The sequence below is a fragment of the Rhinolophus hipposideros genome (genome assembly GCF_964194185.1).
Source record: "Rhinolophus hipposideros genome assembly, chromosome: 7".
Lineage (NCBI taxonomy): Eukaryota > Metazoa > Chordata > Mammalia > Chiroptera > Rhinolophidae > Rhinolophus > Rhinolophus hipposideros.
Genome location: NC_138053.1, coordinates 8347251 through 8367377, shown reverse-complemented (window position 1 = coordinate 8367377; position 20127 = coordinate 8347251). Strand labels below are relative to the sequence as shown.

Sequence of the window (20127 nt, the reverse complement as noted above, 5' to 3'; positions counted from 1 at the left end):
GCGCGCTCTCGGAGTGGCGGACTTCTTCCGGAGAATTCTTAATAAGCTCAGCTCCCCCCAGTGTATCGTGGTGTCTTACATTTTAGCAGTATTTTATATTTTCTGTAACACACTAAGTCTTAGATGTTTTTAGAGCTCGTTTGTTAATACTCAACAATCACAGACATTTTTTTTAATCCTCACAGAGACCCAATTGACCAAAAAAAAAAAAAAAAAAAGCGTCATCTTTTTGTACAAATAGCTTTGAGAAGCCTCTGCTGTGTTGCTGTGACCCATCTCTGGTAACATTTTATTTCTTGCTATTTGTTTTCGACATTAAGAGTCAAAAGTTGATCCGGCTGGCGTGGGGGTGGGGGAGGCACCCGTCGGCCCCCGGCGTTGTCCCTTCTGTCTTTGGTTAGCCATACGATGTTTGTTCTCAGCACTGTACAACGGTCCCTATATGATATGGAGAAGCAATATCACTGTATGAAACTCACACCATGTATTATTATTATTCACTAGCACCCTAGGTGTGATAATTGAAGTAAATATCTTTTATACAAACATAAGAACGTGTGGGTCGTTTTTATTTAAAGTGCTCTGGCCTGAGAAGCAGCAAACACTTTCATTCTGGGTCCAAAGGCACCTCCACAGTTGCCACTCAGAGGTAGCCGTCCCGCCACCTTCCTGAGAGTGCTTCCGGCGGCACATGGCCCCGGGCAGATGTCAGCAGAAACCTGAGCCAGGGTTGGGCCACGTGGCGATATGGGCACCAGTTTTCTGTCCGAGCCACACAGCACGTGCTCCGTAGGCCCCGCGTCCCTACTTGCTGTTGTCTCCCTTACTGTACCCTTGCAGCACTGACCCTCCTGGCATCTGCTTTCTTATCTGTGAAATGGGGGCATCGCCTATCTCATGGGCTTGTGAGGACCAGGAGTGGGGGCCGACGGTGCTGGGTACAGCACAGTGATTGGGGCTTGGGTGCCTGGCCTCAGCCTGCTCTGCGGGGGTCTCTCTCTTTGTCCCTGGCTCGTGTAAAGAAGGACCAGCCAAGGGCACCTGTTAACTCAGGCAAGTGAGTTCCCACGGAGGAAGGACGGAATGGTGTCTTGTGGGTTTTTGGAATGATTGCGCTCCTGAGAAGTGGTCTGTCCAGCCAGCGCTCGGGGCTGGAGGTGGGAAAGCTCTGAGAGTTGGCTGCTAGGTGGTCCACATGCTTGTGACAGGATGTTTCTCATCTTGAGATCTACGGGGCTGGAAAAGTATCGCCACCCTCACTGATGTGTGACTGGTTAGGGAATAGTTCATTGTGCGTTCATTTGTGCTTTTCAGAATGTGAAGCTCTGAAGTTTGCATTAAGAGCATTAGGTTCGACTCAGAGAGTTAAGGTAGACTCAGTCCTCTCTCCAGTGGAAGACCCCAGAACACGGGACAGTCTCCCACCGGTGCCAGGTGCTCCCAGCAGCCTGGAGTCTCACCTGGTCACTGGAGGACATGGTGTGTCTAACGCTGCCCCCAAACGTCTGCCCCTCCCCAGATGGGAGAAGTTAGCATAAAACCACTAGTGCTCTACCAGTCGGATAAACTAAAGTCTCACTCAGCTAAGATGCCACTTTTTCTCCTTTCTAGTTTAGGTATACCCCCACTTTTTAAAGATCTAACTAAATTTTAAAACATAAAAAAACCCACTTAGCACCAAGTCCTTTTATCCAGAAAGTCTCCCCAAAGTACTTTAAAAGTGAGATTTAATTAAACAGCAGTTGCTCATGGTTTTGCAGGCCTGGTTTTGTAAACTGCCAGTTCCAGAGGCAGAAAAGGGAGCAAGATTTCATGTTGTGACTGCAACTGGGCGATGCCCTCCCCCCAGGCAGAGTGTGCAGTGTCTGGCCTTTCTCCTTGCCCGAGAGTTCCGAGGGTCTGAACGAAATGGTGCACCTCATTGATGCCTTGAGGAAACTCTTGCAGATGTGCAGTGTAAGGTGGCGGCGAGATGATCCAATAGAGTGCGCGAGTCGTCTGCCGTGGTCCTGTCTGCTGTGCTCAAAAGGGCCTCTGAGTGGCTGCCTTGGGGCCTGTTGCTCCTTCACGGCCCTAGCACGCTGGCTCTGGGGCACGCGCAGCTGGCTGGTCTCTGCGTCAGCATGGCATTGCTTCCTGTAGGGTGGGAGGGGTGTAGGGGCTGAACTGAGAGCCTGGACTGTGATGTTGGTGGGGGGTCCCTGGTTGTTGGGCTCTTGATCCGAGTCTGGCCCACCCCACGTGGGCTGGTGAGCTGGCTGTGTTAATGGGGGTGGGAGGTGGGCGACGCAGCCCCTGCCCAGCGTTGGGCGGGCATTCAGAAGTTCCTGCCTCTTCCAAGAAGCCTGACCTCTCAGAATGTCAGTAGGAAGGGCCTTTTTTTTGGAGCCAAATGGTTTGTAGACAGGTGAAAACAGAGCTACTCTGTTCAGGGAAGGGAGCGGGGAGGGCTCTGGGCAGTGAGGTCTGAGGACCCCACTCACTTTCCTGGGGACATCAGGGCCCTTCCTTGAGACCCAGGGGCACTGCGTTGGATCCTATTATCTTCTCTTACCAGCCGGTGACCTTGGACAAGTCTTAGTTGATGCTCAGGAAATCCTTTCTGAAAGAATGAATGAGTTTAACTTCTTTGAGCTTCTGTTCCGTCTCTGGAAAGGGGATACGATCATGCCAGACTCACAAGGCCGCTGGGATAATATCTGTGAACTTCTCAGCGCGGCGTCTGAGCCCACGGCGGGCACAGGACATGCTCATGGGGCTGTCGATGACGGCGATATTCCATCAGATCTGTTTGCTAGAGCAGCAACTTCCAGTCAAAGTTGTCTTCACCTTGTGCTGACGCAGGAAGGGCCGCTGCACGGGCCCAGGCGCTGCTCCGGCTTAGCCAGGTCACCAGCAGCTGCCAGCCGAACGTCACACGCCTGACGTGCTGACTGGCACAAAGGTCAGGCAGCAGCGACCTCCGCCTCAGGGGCTCTCTTCAGCCCCCTGTTGAAAATTCAGGTCTCGGTTCCTCGGGTGGCTGAGGCTGCCACCCCTGGGCTCCGCCACAGACGAGAAGGAAGGGCCCTCCTTGCTCCTCACTCTTCTATGGGGGGGGCTGCACCTGCCACAGGGGCGGTTTCCTCTGAAAGAGCCATCTGATGGAAGCTTCTGTCAAGGCTGATTCCCGTCGTCTTACAGCCAAACCCAGAAGCCTCCCATGGCTGAGGAGAGTCTCTAGGGCCATGGTTTTCAACTGGGGGTGACTTTGTCCCCAGGACATTTGGCAGTATTTGGAGACATTTTGGGCTGTCACAATGGGTGCGAAGGTGCTCCTGACACCTAGAGGGGACGGGCCAGAGAGGCATAATGTCCTACAATGCATAGGACAGCCCCGCACCCCCAACAAAGAATGACCTAGCCCCAAATGCAGGGCACAGGCTTGGTGATGCCATGTGGCCCAGCTAAGGCCACCTCCCTCTTGGAGCCCCTTCAGATTTGCTCAGCAGATTGCCACTGAGAACTGCTCTGTGCCAGGGACGAGCCCCAGGCTGGGTGTCTGGCGGCCTCGAGTCACCCGCAGCTCAGAGGGGAGACAGACCAGGTACAGAGCCACGGCCGAGGCCAGCCCTGTAATTGGTACTGAGGGGGCATCTGAGCAGTGACTTGGGAAAGGGCAGGACTTCACAGGGAGCAGCCTAGAAATGGGAAGAGGTATTTGCGGCAGGCAGGCAGAGAGGACACACCAAACGGAGGGCTGGCACAAGCACGGAGGCGACAGCGTCAAAGGAACAGCAAGCCGCTGTGCAGGGGAAGGGCGTACCCGGTGGAAGGACAACCACACTTGACAAGAACAAAGCCGGTCTGGAGGGTGGCAGCCCTAGGTGAGACTTGTTCTTCCCTTCTAACGTCTAGAAGGACTCAGGTGTAGCCGAGAGCCTCTGCGGCCATGCTTGGGGTCCAGGGGTCCCAACTGGGGAGCAAGTGCCCCCAACCCGTCCACCAAGTGTGCACTCATTGGCGAGGTGCATGGCCGCCCTGGGGCTTCACGCTGGCAGATGTGCAGTCCCCATGCCAGACCCAGCCTGGAGGGCTCCAGATGACGCCTCGCAGTTGTCAGGCGGTGGGGACCAGCAGAGGCCGGCTGGCTGCCCCCAGCCAGTTGTGCTTCTCTGCTGGGTGGAATCCACTCAGCCCATCGGCTAATGGGCATTGAGGGCTGACCATGTGCCGCTGCTCTGGACACTGGGGCCATCACAGGGGACAAACATGGAGCTTACCTCCTAGTGGGGGAGACAGATGGTAGACATAATAAATGACTGAATTACGTAGTAGCACAGACGGTGGTCAATTTTATGGAAGAAAAATAAGGTCAAGGGGACTGGAGGAGCAAGTGGAGGGTTAAAGTGTTAAATCAGGTGGTCAGAGTAGGCCTCTTAAGAAGGCAACATGTGAGTAAAGTCTTGGCATGCAGGTGCCCAAGGGAAGAACCTTCCAGACAAGGAACAGCAAGTGCAAAGGTCCTGTGGTGTGTATGTGCTGAGAACCAGTGTCGCGAGAGCAAAGTAACCACAGGGCAGAGTGGGAGACAACCAGGTCAGACAGACAAGGGGGAGGCAGAGCTGGCGGGGCCTTGTGGGCCATTGCAGGCTTTGGCTGTTACTCTGAGGGATGTGGGGGCCGTTGCAGGGTTTGAACAGAGGGTGGTCTGATCTTACTGTTTTAAAGGTTCTCTGGCTGCTGCTTTGTGACTCGATTGTAGGAGTGAGGGTGGGAAAGAAAACCAGCAAGGAGACTGTTGCCATAATCAAAATGAGGAGTCGTGACTCGGACCAGGTGGTGGCAATGGTGCAAAGTGATTGGGTTCTGGATATATTTTGAAAGTAGAGCCAAAAATAGGACGTGGCTATAGATTAGCTGTAAGGAGAGAGATGAGCACGGATGAGCATAGATGGCCACCCCCCCGCCCCTTCCCCGGGAGTTGGTCTGAGCCACTGAAGGATGGCCTTGCCTCTGCTCCCCACCACCCTGGGGACACCACTTCCTGGGGCTGTGCAACACGGGGTCCTGCTGTGGTGAAGCAGATTGGGGGGGGCCGTCAGGCATCCATTTGGACCCGTTCAGTTTGAGATGCCAGTTATACATCCAAGTAGAGAATGAGCCCCGGCAAAAGGGTACGCCGGAGACATCCCCACTGGAGAGTCATCAGCTTATCGATGGCACTCAAAGGGGCCAGCGCAATCGATCGATCGATCAATCAATCGACCGATCCGGGAGGGAAGAGAAAGGCACTTGGGGGTTGGCGCCCTGGGGGCAGCGTGTTCACAGCTTAGCGAGGAGAACCAGCAAAGGAAACTGAGAAGGAGCAGCCAGTGGGACCGGAGGGCCCGGAGGGTGCAGGGACCACAAACCAGGTGCTGATGGGTCAGTAAGATGAGGGCTGAGGACATAGCGATGTGCGAGGTCATTGGCAGCTTCGGCAAGGACAGGTGATGTAGTGGGCATTCGTCTGGTGGCAAGGGTTTAGGGAAGCGAACACTTAGAAGAGACAACTTCTTCATGGAATTTTGCTGGAGGGGGCAGTGTAAGGAGGGAGGGAGGGCTGGGAATAACATGCTGGTGTGCTTGTGGAAGGGCAAAGCAGGGCTGATGTTGCAGGAGAGGGAGGACCCTCGCTGGGGGACCCCTTGGGTAGGCGCGAGGGGCTGGCACCTGCAGGCACGGAGTGCCCAGCACTCATCTCTGGGCACGCGTGGGGACAGCCAGGTGCCAAGGCAGGGAGGGGTGGATGTGCAAGCTGCTCAGCTCCCCTCAGAGCCCTCCAAGCAGAGCCGGTGTACACGTTGAGCAGCTCCAGAGTGCCGGCCTGGCTTACAGGTGGCTGATTGAATAACTCAGCGTCCCCCACCCTCCAGAAAGCGGTAGACACAACACCGCAGGCCTTGCCATCCGACTCCAGTTCTGATAAGTGTCTGCATTTAATCAATCTGCCATCGGGAATCATGCCTTGACCTTAAGTCATAATCAGCCTCCTTAAGTGTTGACCTTGCTTTGATTTCTTTCTCCTCTTTATGAAAGGCACCCTCTAGGAAGCGTTCCCAGATTCTCCCAGAAGGACAAGGTCCGATGCAGTTTCATGAGAGTAGGAGGCTATCTTGGGCCCACCTCACAGGGGCCTCTGCCACCTTTCAGAGACAGGCCGGTCTCTCTCCACCCCCTGCGCTCAACGCCATTGCCCCTCCCTCTCCACAGACTCCATTCCTCACGCTCCTCCGTCCTGAAGACCCTCTCTCTCGAGGACGGCCCCTCACACCAGGCTCTCCCCATTGTACACCCTCATCTGGCGTCTGTCCAGAGTGGTCCCCGGTCCCCTTTTCACACCCCTGCTGCTCCCCGCTCCACCACTACCTGAACCAAACTCTTCACCAGAGGACTCACTCCAGCCCTCACCTCACTCAGCCTTTCTAGAGACACCGGTAGACCCCTCCTTACTCATTGCCAGTCCCTATTCAAGTTGGTGCCTTAAGACACTTCCTCTTGATTTCCATCCTGCTTCCTGTCCTCTTCTCTGGGTCTTTGCCCGGACACCCCTGAAAATGCTGCCATTCCCGAAGGTTCTGCCCATAAGTTCCGCTGGGGGCTCAGCCAGCCCTGAGCCCCCCCGGCCTGTATCTCCAGCCCCAGGCACACACATCCCCTTACTGTTCCACTGGCTCATACTCCCCAGAGCCAACCCCGCTGCTGCTCACCCCGTCCCTGTGTGGGGGCCAATTCCAGGCATGGAGGAGGCCCATCCCTCCTTCAGGGTTGCCCACACCATCAGTTTCCCGGCCTCATCCCATACCCACAGCACGGAGCGACGGGCCACCGCTGGGCTCCAGCTGGGCTCCAGACCACGTCCAGGCCCGGCTGCTGCAGCCTGTCTCCCGCCTCTGCCCTGGACCTTCCTTCGGTCTCACCCCCTCACCTCCACTACCCGGCCTGCCCAGCCTCCTCCCTGTGCCTCACACACAGCCGTCCTCCATGTCTGCTGTGAGTTCATGCCAGCCAGCCCTCAGTTTCACCCAGAGCCACCTCTTCAGGAGTGGCCACCCCCAGCACTCAGCCTTGCACCCCCAGAGGTCATGTTGGCCACTAACCCAGTGTCTGGGTGCCTTTGCAGCAGCAGCTGTGGCAGGCTCTCCAGGCCAGCTTAACAAAGCGGCCCGGCACCAGCTGGCTGGGGCAGCCTATGGTGGAGGGTTTGCTGTCAGGGCCCTCGCACATTCTCAGTGTCATATGCGTGCATGGGCCGGGACCTGTGTGCCCACCCCTTAGTAGCGGGCACACACAGATACCCAGGAAACCCAGCCCAGGCAACCCTACCCCATCTCCCCCATGCCCACAGATGGCTCTGGGGACTGCAAGTCGCTTCTACCCCAGGGACCTGGTGGAGACCATTCTGGGTGACCATGGACTGGTGACATAAAATAAGCAGTCCAAGGAATCACCTCGCTGGCCTTTTATCCAACCCTCATGCCGTGCTTGAGTCCCCTCCACATTAGGCTGCATGCACACTTCCAGGGATGGGGGCTTACTCTGCTGGGCAGCCGTCCACCTTTCTGTAGATGTCCCCACCTCTGCCCTGTCCCTTCTTCCCCAGGGCCTCATCCCTGAGGTGCGTACTCACCTGAGCCTCCTCTGCGCCCCACACTCTCCATTCTCCGGGGGCCTGTCTACCCACCCCCACAGGCTCGGTCCCAGCACCGTTTTTGGACATGTTCCTGTTGGTGGCTGTCCCTGTGGACACCCAGTGCCCGGAACTAAACTTGTCCCCTCCCAAGGTCCCTCTCTCATATCTCACCACAACTTGTGTCCATCTTCCCTCCGAAGTATGTGTGACGCAGCAAGGTGACCCTGCTCTTCAGTCTCATCCCGCATGCCAAGGACGAAGGACTCCATCCCCAGGCCAGAAGGTCATGGCATTTGGGGTCTCCCTGGGCCTCTCCCCGCAGGGTCGGCTTAAAGCTCTTGTAGGTCACCCAGGGCCTCCCAGCTGAAGGGCACACCCCAACCCTGCTACCCACAGGCCTCCCTCCATGATCTGGTCCTTCTCTTAGGTCCAGACTCTTTGCCCAGCCCCATGTCAGACCCCTCACTTCTGCCAGGAACACCTACCTTCTGGGTACAAAGAGGGGCTCAGTGATGTCTGAAGGAAGAAATCCATTCAAAGCCTGAACCGGTGGGGCCTTCCCCTGCTGTGAGGAAGGGCTTGGACATAGCCGGGGTGGACACTGTGGGATTTACGGATAAAGCCTCTCTGTAAACAGGATCGTTTGTTCTGACCTGACTAATGGGAGTTATATAAAGGGCTTGGCGTTCTGCAGGAAGCCAGGAGATGGAGCAGGTGGGGGTAAAGCCACTGTTGCCACCCTGGCCTGGCGGCTGGGCCCAGGCAAGGCTGGGTTAGCCAACTGGTTGGTCAGCAGGGTGCACAGTGAGGGGTGGGTGAATCCTCCAGGAAGGCTGAGGGGCTGTTCTGGCACCGGCCACAGCCTGGGGCCTTCGGGCATTTCTGAGGCCACAATGCCCCCTGGTGGCCTTCGGTCCTCCCCAAAGGACAGCACCCTGTGCCTCAGGCCTTAGGCCTCCTTCTGTGCTGCCCTGAGCAAGGTCTGTTGTCACCATTTTACAAATGAGGCCCAGACAAGGCAATTCATCTGCCCAGAGTCACACAGCCAACCACAAGTACGGCCAGGCCTCAAACGTGAGTGTGCCTGGCTCCCAGGCCACCACCGTCCTCCCTGCCAGCGGCTACTGAAGGCTCTCAATCTGGACTGGGAAACTCCCTAACATCTCCCACCTTCCAAAGGGGCAGGAATGTCTCCACACAGAATTATTTTGGATTTGCTTTGTGGTAAATACACCTGGCACTTGGATGGGGGAGAGAGGGACAGAGCTTTGGGTCACAGGATTCCCATCCCCACCCCATCGCCACCACTACACTGGAGCCTGTTGGGGGGGGGGGCTACGGTATCAGCTCCAGGGGGGGTACCCCTCACTCCCTCACCCCGTGCTGGGTCTGAAGGAAGCCTGCTCCCCACCACCACCCCACTGCACCTCCTGTACTTTTCCCCACTACTGCTACCCCCGAACCCCCTCTGGTCATTGACCCAGGGCCTGGAAAAAAACTGGTGCTCATTGCATTCGACCTCCTTGTCCTGCTTGACAGACGCAAAGTGGGACCTGGAGAGGGAAGGGGGCTGGCCAGGCTCACTCTGCTGGTCATGGCAGAGCCAGGGTAGACCCATTTCTCCTAAATCCCTGACCTGGGCTCCTGCCCCTACCAGGAGCATAGAGAGCTCTTGGGAGTGCCAGGAGTGCCCCTGACCCTGCTGGCGGTTCCGGTGATGGTCCGTTAGGCAATGGAAGGTGGAGAGGGCGTAGCCAGCACGCTACTACGGCTCCCTGGGCTCCTGCTTACTAAATTGGTGGTTGGAGAGGCAGAGGAGGGGACAAGGCACCACCGGTCCCACCAGGCTCCCTCTGATGGCCACGTCTTCCTTTGGCTACAGGGCGCTGCGCAGAGCTGCACGTCCACGTTACCGAGGCCATGGCCACAGTGGCTGAGCAGAGGGAGCTGATCGCCCGCCTGGAGCAGGACCTCAGCACCATCCAGTCCATCCAGCGGCCTGACGCCGAGGTGAGCCCACCCTCTGCCCCCTCCCTGCCCCCTCCCCTACTTAGGACTTCCTCTGGGTTTTGCCACTAGTTATACCCTGAAGGCCCAATTCGGGATGCCAGGCCACAAGCCAGAGAGGCAGGCTTCCTCGAGCTGGCATAAACCATCGTGTCCAGGCACTGGCTTGGACCTCTGCCCTGGGAGCTCTGGGCAGAAGCAAGGATTACCCACCCAACTCCCAGCAAGAGGACCTAAGGCCCCAATATCATGGGAGGCTGGAGCCCAAAGAGCCCTTGAAGGTTGTCACATCTCCCCCTCATTTTATAGATGAAGAAATGGGGCTTAGGGAGAGCACCAGGGCTGGCCCAGGGCATGCAGCAGGCTGGTTGGCAGGGCCAGGGTCACCCAAGCTCTGCTGGCCGTGAGGATGGCGTGACCGGGTGAGAGCCCCACCACTGTGCTCTAGCCTCGGCTGAATTCAGGGCCCTGCCTTCTCTTTGGTGGCCCATGCGAGACACCCTCTCCAGGCCCTCCTATGGCCACCGCAGTGCCTGTCCTGCAGCCAGGCCACCCCAACTGCTCCTTGCCCTCCATTTGCTTGGCACCTTGAAAGGGTGTGTTCAATGGCACGTGTGGAGGTGGGCCCCTACTCCTCCCTCTCACCTGCAGGGTGCAGCTGAACACGGCCTGGAGAAGATCCCGGAGCCCATCAAGGAGGCCACTGCTCTATTCTATGGTGAGGAGGAGCCGATCTGCCTCACTGGGACAGCGATGGGCCCAGCAGGGGCGGGGGAGGGAGAAGAGGTAGCACAACCAGAGCCATCGTCCCTAACGAGCACCCCCACGCACAGAGGAGGTTAGGGCGCTGCCCCCTAGCTGTGCAGCAACAACATTAAATAGGGGTGAGCCCCCACCTTGTCCTGCTAGGCGTTAGCCTGATACCTCCCCACACCCTGGGGCCTTGATGCCCTCAGTCCTGCCAGTGGCCTGTAGAGGGCTGGTGGCTGGTGGTCAGTTCCCCAGGGAGGCCTTGGCATGCAAATGCAGCCAAAGAGCTCCCAGCGCTGGAGGGGAGGCGGCCTCCTTGGGTGTTGAGGCTGGAACCTGGGGAGGGGGGTTACTCATGGCTTCCTGGTGCCCTCAATATACTCTTTCTTCCCTTGGAGCTGGGGGCCTAGTCGGACAGATCCACGGGTCCTTGATCCAAATACAGAGTAACGGGAGGGGGCTTTGGGGCCTGACCCTGAGACAGTTTGGGCAGGGCCTTCCCTCCCAGGGCCCCTATTCTCATGCCACACCCCGCACCCTGTTCCCCGGGCCCCCCTTCCCATTCCCCGACCTCTCAGTACTTTGTGCTCAGTCAGACACTCTGTGCCTTCCACCCCATGGCACTTGGCCAGAGCTCCCTCAGGGTGGGGCCACCCAACCGGAGGGCTCACTGCTAGGCTCTGAATCCTGCTAGCCACTCTCCCCTACCTCCTAGGACCCTCAGCACCAGCCAGTGGCACCCTCCCCGAGGGCCAGGTAGACTCTCTGCTCTCCATCATCTCCAGCCAGAGGGAACGCTTCCGGACCCGGAACCAGGAGCTAGAGGCTGTGAGTCATGTGCTAACCTCCCCTACACTTCTTGGATCTGAGGACACAGTGTGGGACACACAGGCTTGGGGGAGAAAGATGTGTCACAGACCATCAACCGCAGTGGGATTAGATTTGTCATCAAGGAGGGCTTCCTGGAGGAGGCTGTGTCACACTGGGCTTTGAAAGAAGAATCAGATGCCCAAGGTAGAGGAGACTACTAGGTGAATAGAGAAAGGGGGCCAACTAGCCAGAAGGGAGTGCAGGTCATTCCAGGGCTGCAGTAAGAAGACAGAGTTGCCAGGTGAGTGCCCTACAGCCAGGCTGAGGTACCCACAAAGGATTTAAGCAGGGGGTGGAGGATAAGAAGGATCACTCGGGAGGTCACTTCAGGAAGGCTGCTCTGGGAAGATGACTGGGGAGTGGCCACCGTGATCGAGGAAGAAACATAAATCGGGGGAAACTTGGAGAACCAGAGGGGCAGGTCGGAGAGAGGCAGTCGTTGAGCTAAAGATGAACAGTCTAGAGAGGTTGAGGGTCTCTGTGGGGTCTGGAGGCCTTCCTGGAGGGGGCCGGGGGGAAGGTGACCAGTCCAGTTGTGTCTTGGCCGTTAATGTGAGGTGCGACAATGTAGGCGTTGTTGCCACACGATGGTGACTCCAGCACCAGCCAGGTGGCTGTGGTCCTAGAAGGGTGGGGAACAAAGATGAGAGAGAGTCGGGGACAGAGGAAAAGAAGCAGGAGGACACTGTTTCTTTTACAGTCTGCAGGGTGTCCCCACAGAGGGAGGGGACACTGGATGCAGAGTGCAGAGGGCCTGGTGACAGACTGGGAGCATCCTGGCCTTGGGGACCCCCACCCCACAGCGCTAGCCCAGGACCCCGTGATCACTCGCCCATGGGGAGCGGGAGCCAGGAAGGTTTCCATCCTTCTCAAAGAGCCACTGCTTGAGCTGATGACAGAATTTCTAGATCCTTCCTCTCCAAACTCACAGTTCCCTCTATGGGGTTTCCAGGCTCAGACTGGGGAAGGCAGACATTCACTGAGCACCTACAGTGGGCCAGGCCCAGTGCTGGTTCAGTGACAAGAGTGGGCCAGATCCAATGAGACCCTCTGTGACGTGGACTCCAGGGACTTAAAGTGGGAGACAGTCAGGGATGGTGCCCTCGCAGCTGCCTGCACAGCAGAGGACTGGGAACACACATGCCCTCGGGGATGGGGGCAGCCACACTGTGGGGTGCTTAAAAGAAGGCGTCAAAATAGATTTAGTGGGAGAGGAAAAGTAAGGAAATGTCATGCAGGGCGGCCTGCGGGGTCTCTGCTCCCGCTCCCCACATAAGAACGCAGGACATGGTGAGGCCAAAAAGGAACACCCACGGAGCCATAGATAGGGGAGTCACACCACTATAGTCTCGCTGGCGGCTGGGCTGGAGACACAGGAAGCAGGAGCCACACTATCCACAACCTGCCGTCCACTTCTCTCTGCCAACCCACTTCACTTGCTAGCTGCAATCCACCGTGCTAACTGCAATCCGCGCTTGCTAGCTCAGCCACCAGCTTCTTGCTAGCCCCCATTCTCTGCTAGCGTAGCCACAGCAGTTATATTGGTGGCCAATGGCTCACTGGTTACAGCTGACGGCCAATAGCCACAGCTGATGGCCATTTACTACCTGAGCCAGCACCTTTCCACATGAGGGTGAAAGCCTGGAAACTGCACTCCTGGCTCTATCCCCACAGGAAGGATTCTACCTTTTGCTTTAAAAATGTAGATTTTTTTATCGTGTGCTTTTACAAATTGGTGGTGAAAAACACATAAAATGTACCGTCTTAACCATTTTTAAGTGTACAGCTCAATGGCATTAAGTACATTCACCTTGTTGTATGCTTATCACCACCATCCATCTCCAGAACTCTTTTCAACATCCTAAAACTCTATTCCCATTAAACACTTACTCCCCATTCCCCACTCCCCGCAAGCCCTGGCGACCACCATTTTACTTTCTTTCTCTATGAATTTGACTGCTCTAGATACCTCATATAGTGGAATCAGTATTTGTCTTTGTGATTGGTTTTCACTTAGCTTAATGTCTTCAAGGTTCATCCATGTTGTGGCGTGTGTCCGGATTTCCTTCTTTTATGGCTGAGTCATATTCTATTGTATGTATGGCCCACATTTTGTTTATCCATCCATTTGTCAACGGACACTTGGGTTGTTCCCACCTTTTTGACTACTGTAAATAATACTGCGATGAACACCGGTGTACAAACATTTCTTCAAGAACTTGTTTTTAGTTCTGTGGGGTATATCCCCAGAAGTGGGATTACTGGATCATTTGGTAATTCTGTGTTTAATTTTTGGATGAATCATGATATTATCATGTCTTTTTAGTCCTGTTTGAATTTTTAACAGTGTGAAGAAAACACCTATTTAAGCATTTGAATAAATTAAAAAATAAGATCCCATTTCAACTTGCCCCTAGATGGGCAAACATTAAAATCACATAGTGTATGATTCCATTTACATGAAGTGTCCAGAATAAGCAAATCCATAGAAACAGAAAGTAGATTGGTGGTTGCCAGGGGATAGGGGAAGAGGGAATGGGGAGTGACTGCTGACGGGTTTGGGGTTTCTTCGTGGGGTGATGAGATGTTCTGGAATTAGATGGTGGGGATAGTTGTGTAACATTGTGAAGAAACTAAAAAAAAAACTGAATTGTACACTTAAAACTGGTGATATTTACGTTATATGAATTATATCTTGATAATAACTTCTTAAAGGCTGATAATACCATAAATAATACATGAAGAAACCTGACCCAAGAACTGTGACTGTGCCTGTGACTTTTTTTTTTTTTTTTTTTTTTTTTGTTTTTGTTTTAAAGAAGCTTGTATTACTGAAGTTAATGCAAAAGTCTGGCCTCCACTCATGGTCTTATTAAATATATGTCCTAAGGGATCAGAGTCATCTATTAAAAATGGCGACAGCCCTGCGTGGGGGTCACAGCAGGAACAGGGGGACTTCCCAGAGCTGGCAGCTGTGAGCAGAACCTAGAAGGTCAAGGAGATGGCCATAGGCAAAGAAGGGTCTCCACGTAGACAGAGCAGTACCTGTGCCAGCAGGGAGGCGTATCCCCCATCCCCTCCATGGCTGGCCCTGCCTGCCTGCCCACCCGCTCACCTGCCTGCCTACAGGAGAACCGCATGGCCCAGCACACCATCCAAGCCCTGCAGAGTGAGCTGGATAGTCTGCGCGCAGACAACATCAAGCTCTTCGAGAAGATCAAATTTCTGCAGAGCTACCCTGGCCGGGTGAGTGCCCTCCCCAGTTTCATGCAGGGCCAGTGACCTATTGGGCAGCGCTGGGCCATCCCCCTCCAGAAGCCATCCAGTGCCCTCTGCCTGCCAGCTCTCCTCCCTAAGAGGCCCCCACACTGGGGCCCTGGTACAGGTTCATTCATCAGAACCAGCCAGGTGGTGGTGAGTGTCACAGACCGAGGCCCATGAGACCAGGTGACACCCCTGTGAAATGGAGTGATCCACTAGCTGACCCCAGAATGTGGGAATTTCACGCCAGGAGTATTGAGCATTTAGGAATTCAGGACAGGCCCTGGGGAATCTGTATGTTTTAAACTTACATTTTTTTAAAAAACCATACCAGAAACCTACTCACTTCCTTCTGGGCCCCAAGGGCTGCCCCCCCCCCCCCCCGGCTTCTCTTAGCCCCCAGGCCTCACAGGGGACCACCTTGTGCAAGAAAAGCCTTCCGTGTGGTACAAGGGTGGGAATCAGTGACGCTTCCGGTGGGGGCCTCCCTGGCGCGGGCCCCCCCCCCACTAGCCCTACATTCCACCCGTTGGACCATTCTCCAGCCACCAGAGGGCGCCCAGACGCCGCAAACCAGTAATACTAGGTGGCTGGCTAGGGGCGGTTCTCTCTTCTTTCGGATGTCTGCCTGCGCCCCACGGCCACCCTACACACTCCCAGCGAGCGCCCTCCACGCCGACCTCCTTGCAGGGGGCCCAGCCATGTCTGTCTCATACATTCTAGCCCCTGTCTGGGCCTTAGTTCCTCCTACCTGCCCTGAGGCACTGTGGCTCTGAGCCCGTGGGAGACCTCTGACCCTGGACAATGCCCATGGACACGAGGCACCAGCCATCTTCACGGTGTCACTGGGACCCTGTTCCCCACCTCCGCTGTGCTGATGAGGAAACTGAGGCTCCCTTGAGATCCTGCCAGCCTGCTATCCCTCAGCCCAAGCCTTCGTGCTGGGCCCCCATGACTGGTCTCCCCACGCTCCGCACACAGGGCAGTAGCAGCGATGACACAGAGCTGCGGTACTCATCCCAGTATGAGGAGCGCCTGGACCCCTTCTCCTCCTTCAGCAAGCGGGTGAGTGAGCCCGGCCGCCAGGCAAGGCCGGGCAGGGAAGCCCGGAGAACCTACCCACTCCGCTGGCCTCGGACTTCGCTCACTCCCCACTCCGCCAGCCCTGGCCTGTTCACCCAGGCCCAGCTTCACACTGCACCCTCATGCACCAGACACCAGGGCAGCCTGCGCACCCACTTTGGTGCCATGAAGTCCCAGGGTCCACCCCAGGCAGATCTGGAATGCCAGGAACACCTGCCTGATGGCTGTATGAGGGTGGGTGACAGCGAATGGGAGAAAACCAGGTGCACGCTCCGGGGAGGACCCGCAGACAGGCAAAGAGCTCCCTGTGTCAGGTGACCTGCAGTAGCCCCACCTCCTGGAAACTCCCCTCCCCCACCTCTCAGGCTGCGAAGCCCTGCCCTTAAAGACGTCCCCATAAGCTGAATGGGCTACCCCAGAGGGCAGGAGGCAGCTTTCCAGGGGAGGAGCCTGGGAGGTCACACTGAGTAGGACTGGGCACCAGGGAGGACCCCAGCAGCCCCCTGGGGTTCTGTAGGAACAGTGGGTCAGAGTTCCTCCCTGCAGTGAGTCGGGTCTGTTGGGACCCTTGGGATCCTCTTCTCATTGTCCCTCCCACCTCAGGAGCGGCAGCGGAAGTACCTGAGCCTGAGCCCCTGGGACAAGGCTACACTCAGCATGGTGAGTCCCGCCTCGGTGCCCACCTGAGACAGGCCTGAGCTCTGTCAGAGACACCATCCCTGACAGGCCACCTCATCACCTGCCATCCAGCCTAGTCTGGAGAAGCCCCAGGGACCCCAGGGACTCCACACAGGCCCTACCAAGAGTGAGTGTGGGACCCAGAACAGGGTCCCTCCCCTCGGGGACAGCTCCTCTTGTAGCTCCATTTGTGGTAGGCTCTGGAATCGTGCTGCAGGGGTGCCATTCTTTAGAATTCCTGTAGCCCAAGTTCCTGGCCTATATAGTGGAATGGGAGCCAGCTGCGTGCCCTTCCCTCCCCTTGCTGCCCTGGGGCCCTCTCTGCAGGAGCCGCAGCAGCCTTGCAGAAGTGAGTGAAGCAAGGCCTGCCGCATTCCCACTCTACACTCTGCTTGCTCACCAGGGACGCCTGGTTCTCTCCAACAAGATGGCACGCACCATTGGCTTCTTCTACACACTGTTCCTGCATTGCTTGGTCTTCCTGGTGAGTGCCCACGTGGGCAGCCAGGGATGCATTCAACAAGCTCCCCTGACCTCCAGGGGCGGAAGGGACCCTGGAACTGTGGCTAGGCACCCAGGCCATCCCCAAGCCCTCCTGTCTGCTCCTGGCCACTTTGCTCCCCTTCAAGGGCCTCAGCCCACCCTGGAGATGACAGCCAAGGGGCAGCAGTCCTGCCACTCCGTGGAAGAGGCCTGGCTGACTCCATCCAGGGCCCTGTCCTAGAGGGGCGTGGTGCAGGGAAGGGTGCTGTGGGAGTCTGAGGCAGGTGGGAAAGAGTCTAACTAACTTTACTAAGGGACAGCCAGGTGGGCTGCACAAAGAAGGGACATCTTGAACTGAATCTTCTCAGGTGCAGATAGACATTCCAGTTATTGGGCACAGCACATGCAGAGACCTCGTGATGCCTGTCAGGGGAGAGAGTCTAGGGCACACCTACGCAGGGCTCCAGCCTCAGGAACCCTGCCCCACGGAGGCCACACTCCACAGGCCCTGCATGGCTAGCCTGGGCTCCCACTCTGACCCCAGGGCCCAGCGGGTCCTGGACCGGGCAGTGGTATGCCCAGAAATGTCAGGATGGCACCTCTATGTCCAGGCCTGTCTGACCATGTGTGAAACAGGCAGGCACGGAGTATTTGTAAGGCCCGCCTGCCCTGGGGGCCGGGCCACGAGAGCCTTGTAGTGCACGGAGGCCAGGCCCCAGGGCTGCAGGTGGGCTGCAGGAGTGGCCATGAGGCAGGGCAGGCAGCTCATGGTGTCTCTCCCTGATCAGGTGCTCTACAAGCTGGCGTGGAGCGAGAGCGTGGAGAGGGACTGTGCCACCTTCTGCGCCAAGAAGTGAGGATGCCCACTGAGCCCTACCACGGCCCTACGCTGAGCCCCCAGCACCACTGAGCTCCGCCTCTGTTCCCTGCCCCCCCAGCCCTCCACCATTGCCCCCCACTCTGGTCCATCCCACAGCCCCCACGAGCCCCCACTGTCACATGATGCATGCCTCCCAGAGTCTTCATGCCTCTACACACACGCACACGCATACGCACGCACACGCACACGCACTTCTCTCCTTTTTACACTCGGCCACAGCAAAGGTTTCTGTGCCCCACAGGTTTGCCGATCACCTGCACAAGTTCCATGAGAATGACAACGGGGCAGCGGCCGGTGACTTGTGGCAGTGACGTTCCAGGTCCTCTCCCGCACAACAGTGATGGCTGCAGTACCCACCCCTGCTTATTTACTGGCTTCTAATGACTTAGGCGTACCTGGAGAATGCCCCATAGAAACTGCCCTTGCCCGGAACCCAATAGTGCCCAAGATCCCAGCTCCCCTTGAGCCCCCTTAAAAGAATGTCTCAGCCAAGACATCCGGCATCCGAGGTCCAAAAAGTCCCCAAGGCCCAGCCAGGGGAGCCAGAAGGGCCCTTTAACTCCATCTCAGGCTGTTGACTCAGCCTGGGCCCTGCCCACAGCCTGACCACTAGCCCTAGTGGCAGAGATGCTGTGACACTGAGTTCCCACTGATTCTGGCCATGGTCAATCCAGTTGGGATCCTCTGGGCCTCTCTATTCCAGGCTCTGATATCCCTTAGGGTTCCCCTAGGATCCACACGCTCCCCCAAGAGGTAAAGGGCCCTTCCTTGCAGGCCAACAGGCTTTGAGTCCAGCCCCCCAGCCTGCCTTTGTCACACCCCACCCCACCCCAAGGAGCCCCAGAGGGCAGGATAGTTTCTGTCACCCCCTCCCTGCTCTAAGACCCACCATGATTTTTGCTTTCTTCTTTAGCAAGATATTTTGGCTTCTAGGTGAGGAGTCTCCAGTAGCCCCTCCATGCCCTCGGCTCTTCAGACCCTACGACTGGTCTGAGGCCAGATGCTTCTCGGCCATGCAGAACATCCAGGCATGGCCACCTTGGGGCCGCTGGCAGATCTTCCTAAGTTAGACTTGCACTTGCATGTTCAGCTTTGCACATTTTGAATAAACAAACAGTTGCAGCCACACTGGTGCTCACGCTCTGTGACCCTGAGGGTTCAGGAGGCTGGTGGGTACCTGCAGCAACACCCTGGGAGCTGGGGCTGGCTCTTTCAGCTGCTCTGCTCGTGTGGGACATGGACCCCAGCAAATAGGCAGTCTCACCCCCTTTTTCCATCCCCAAGAATTTCAGAGTGGGTCCAGAGCTTTCTGAAACCTAAATCCACATTGTCTGCATTCTTGAGCAAACAACCCAATCAAAAAGAGAAATCCATTCCTTTTCCTAAAAAACTACTCATCAGACTGGTTGAATGTGTGACGTGTGTTGGCTGTGACATCAGCTCCTGGGGAACCCCTACTTCCTTCTGTGTGCCCTGGAGCCATGCTCTCCATGTCCCTTTCTCTTGCACCCCTGCTTGCCAGGCACTGTGGAGCCCATGCCGACCAAACCCCCTGAGTGCCAGCCTTACATGGGGACACCCCAATTCCGGGCTGCCTGATCTCCAGCCCAGCCCCACTCATGTGGGTCCCCATCCACCCAGATAAAGGGCTCCCTCTTAGTCTGTGCTGGTTGGCATTCCCTCACTGACCAAGTGGCCAACAGTGCTGGCTCCATATCCAGCTCCCACCTGTGACCCGCCTGGGCAGAGTCTCGACTGTGCTATCCCTGTCTCAGTCTGAACACTCTAGACCTTGAGCATCCAGAGTCCTCCCTTTGGGGTCCCACCCCAGTACTACTCATCATCTGCCCCATGACAACTTCCTCCAAGGCCCCAGAGCCTCCTGCCCTCAGGGACCCCAGAGGGACCTATCTTCCCTGACCCTCATTCCTGTGCCCATGACAAAGGTGCTCTTGACCAATCAGCCCCTCCCCTCCTCGCCACTCCTCCCCACCCCAGCTACTTCCACATCTCCCACTAGTTCCTCCTTGTGGGTAAGACTTGCTAGGCAGCTGGCTTCTCCTCACTTCCTCCTCCTTAGCCAACGACAGCCCATCAGTGGATCTTAGCCCACGACTCGGAACCAGGTTAGTCCACTGGGGACCAGGTTCTACTGTCTCCGGAAGGGTAGGCTCCATAGCCAGGCTACTCAATGTGGAGCCTCCCTCTCTCCCACTCTACAGGCAGTCACCCTCCCCCCCACCCCCCATACTCCCACACCCCTCCTGGACTCATTCATAGGTCCCCTGGTTCCCCGCCAAGCATCCAGGCCTGTGAGCAGCTCCAATCGATAGCTGGCTCTAAGCTTTCATTAAGTGTTGCTGGCTGGGTCCTGCCAAGAGAGCAGCTGGTATGTGTGTGGAAGGGAAGGGGCTGGGTTCCAGGGCCTCAGACAAGGCCTGCCTTGCTTCAGTGTCCCTGT

General features: G+C 56.7%; 1 protein-coding gene across 2 annotated transcripts in view; it reads left to right on the top strand.

Annotated features, from left to right (window-relative positions):
• Positions 1 to 18794, top strand: part of CUX1 (cut like homeobox 1) — a 349252-nt gene extending 330458 nt beyond the window's left edge. For both annotated transcript variants that reach the window (XM_081054322.1, XM_081054323.1), the window contains exons 15-23: positions 9537 to 9664; positions 10313 to 10379; positions 11127 to 11239; positions 14411 to 14527; positions 15524 to 15607; positions 16229 to 16285; positions 16707 to 16787; positions 17575 to 17639; positions 17908 to 18794. In XM_081054322.1, coding sequence (XP_080910448.1) covers positions 9537 to 9664; positions 10313 to 10379; positions 11127 to 11239; positions 14411 to 14527; positions 15524 to 15607; positions 16229 to 16285; positions 16707 to 16787; positions 17575 to 17639; positions 17908 to 17977 — 782 coding nt within the window. In that variant the 3' untranslated portion in view covers positions 17978 to 18794. The remainder of the gene's footprint in view (positions 1 to 9536; positions 9665 to 10312; positions 10380 to 11126; positions 11240 to 14410; positions 14528 to 15523; positions 15608 to 16228; positions 16286 to 16706; positions 16788 to 17574; positions 17640 to 17907) is intronic.
• The last annotated feature ends 1333 nt before the right edge of the window (positions 18795 to 20127 follow it).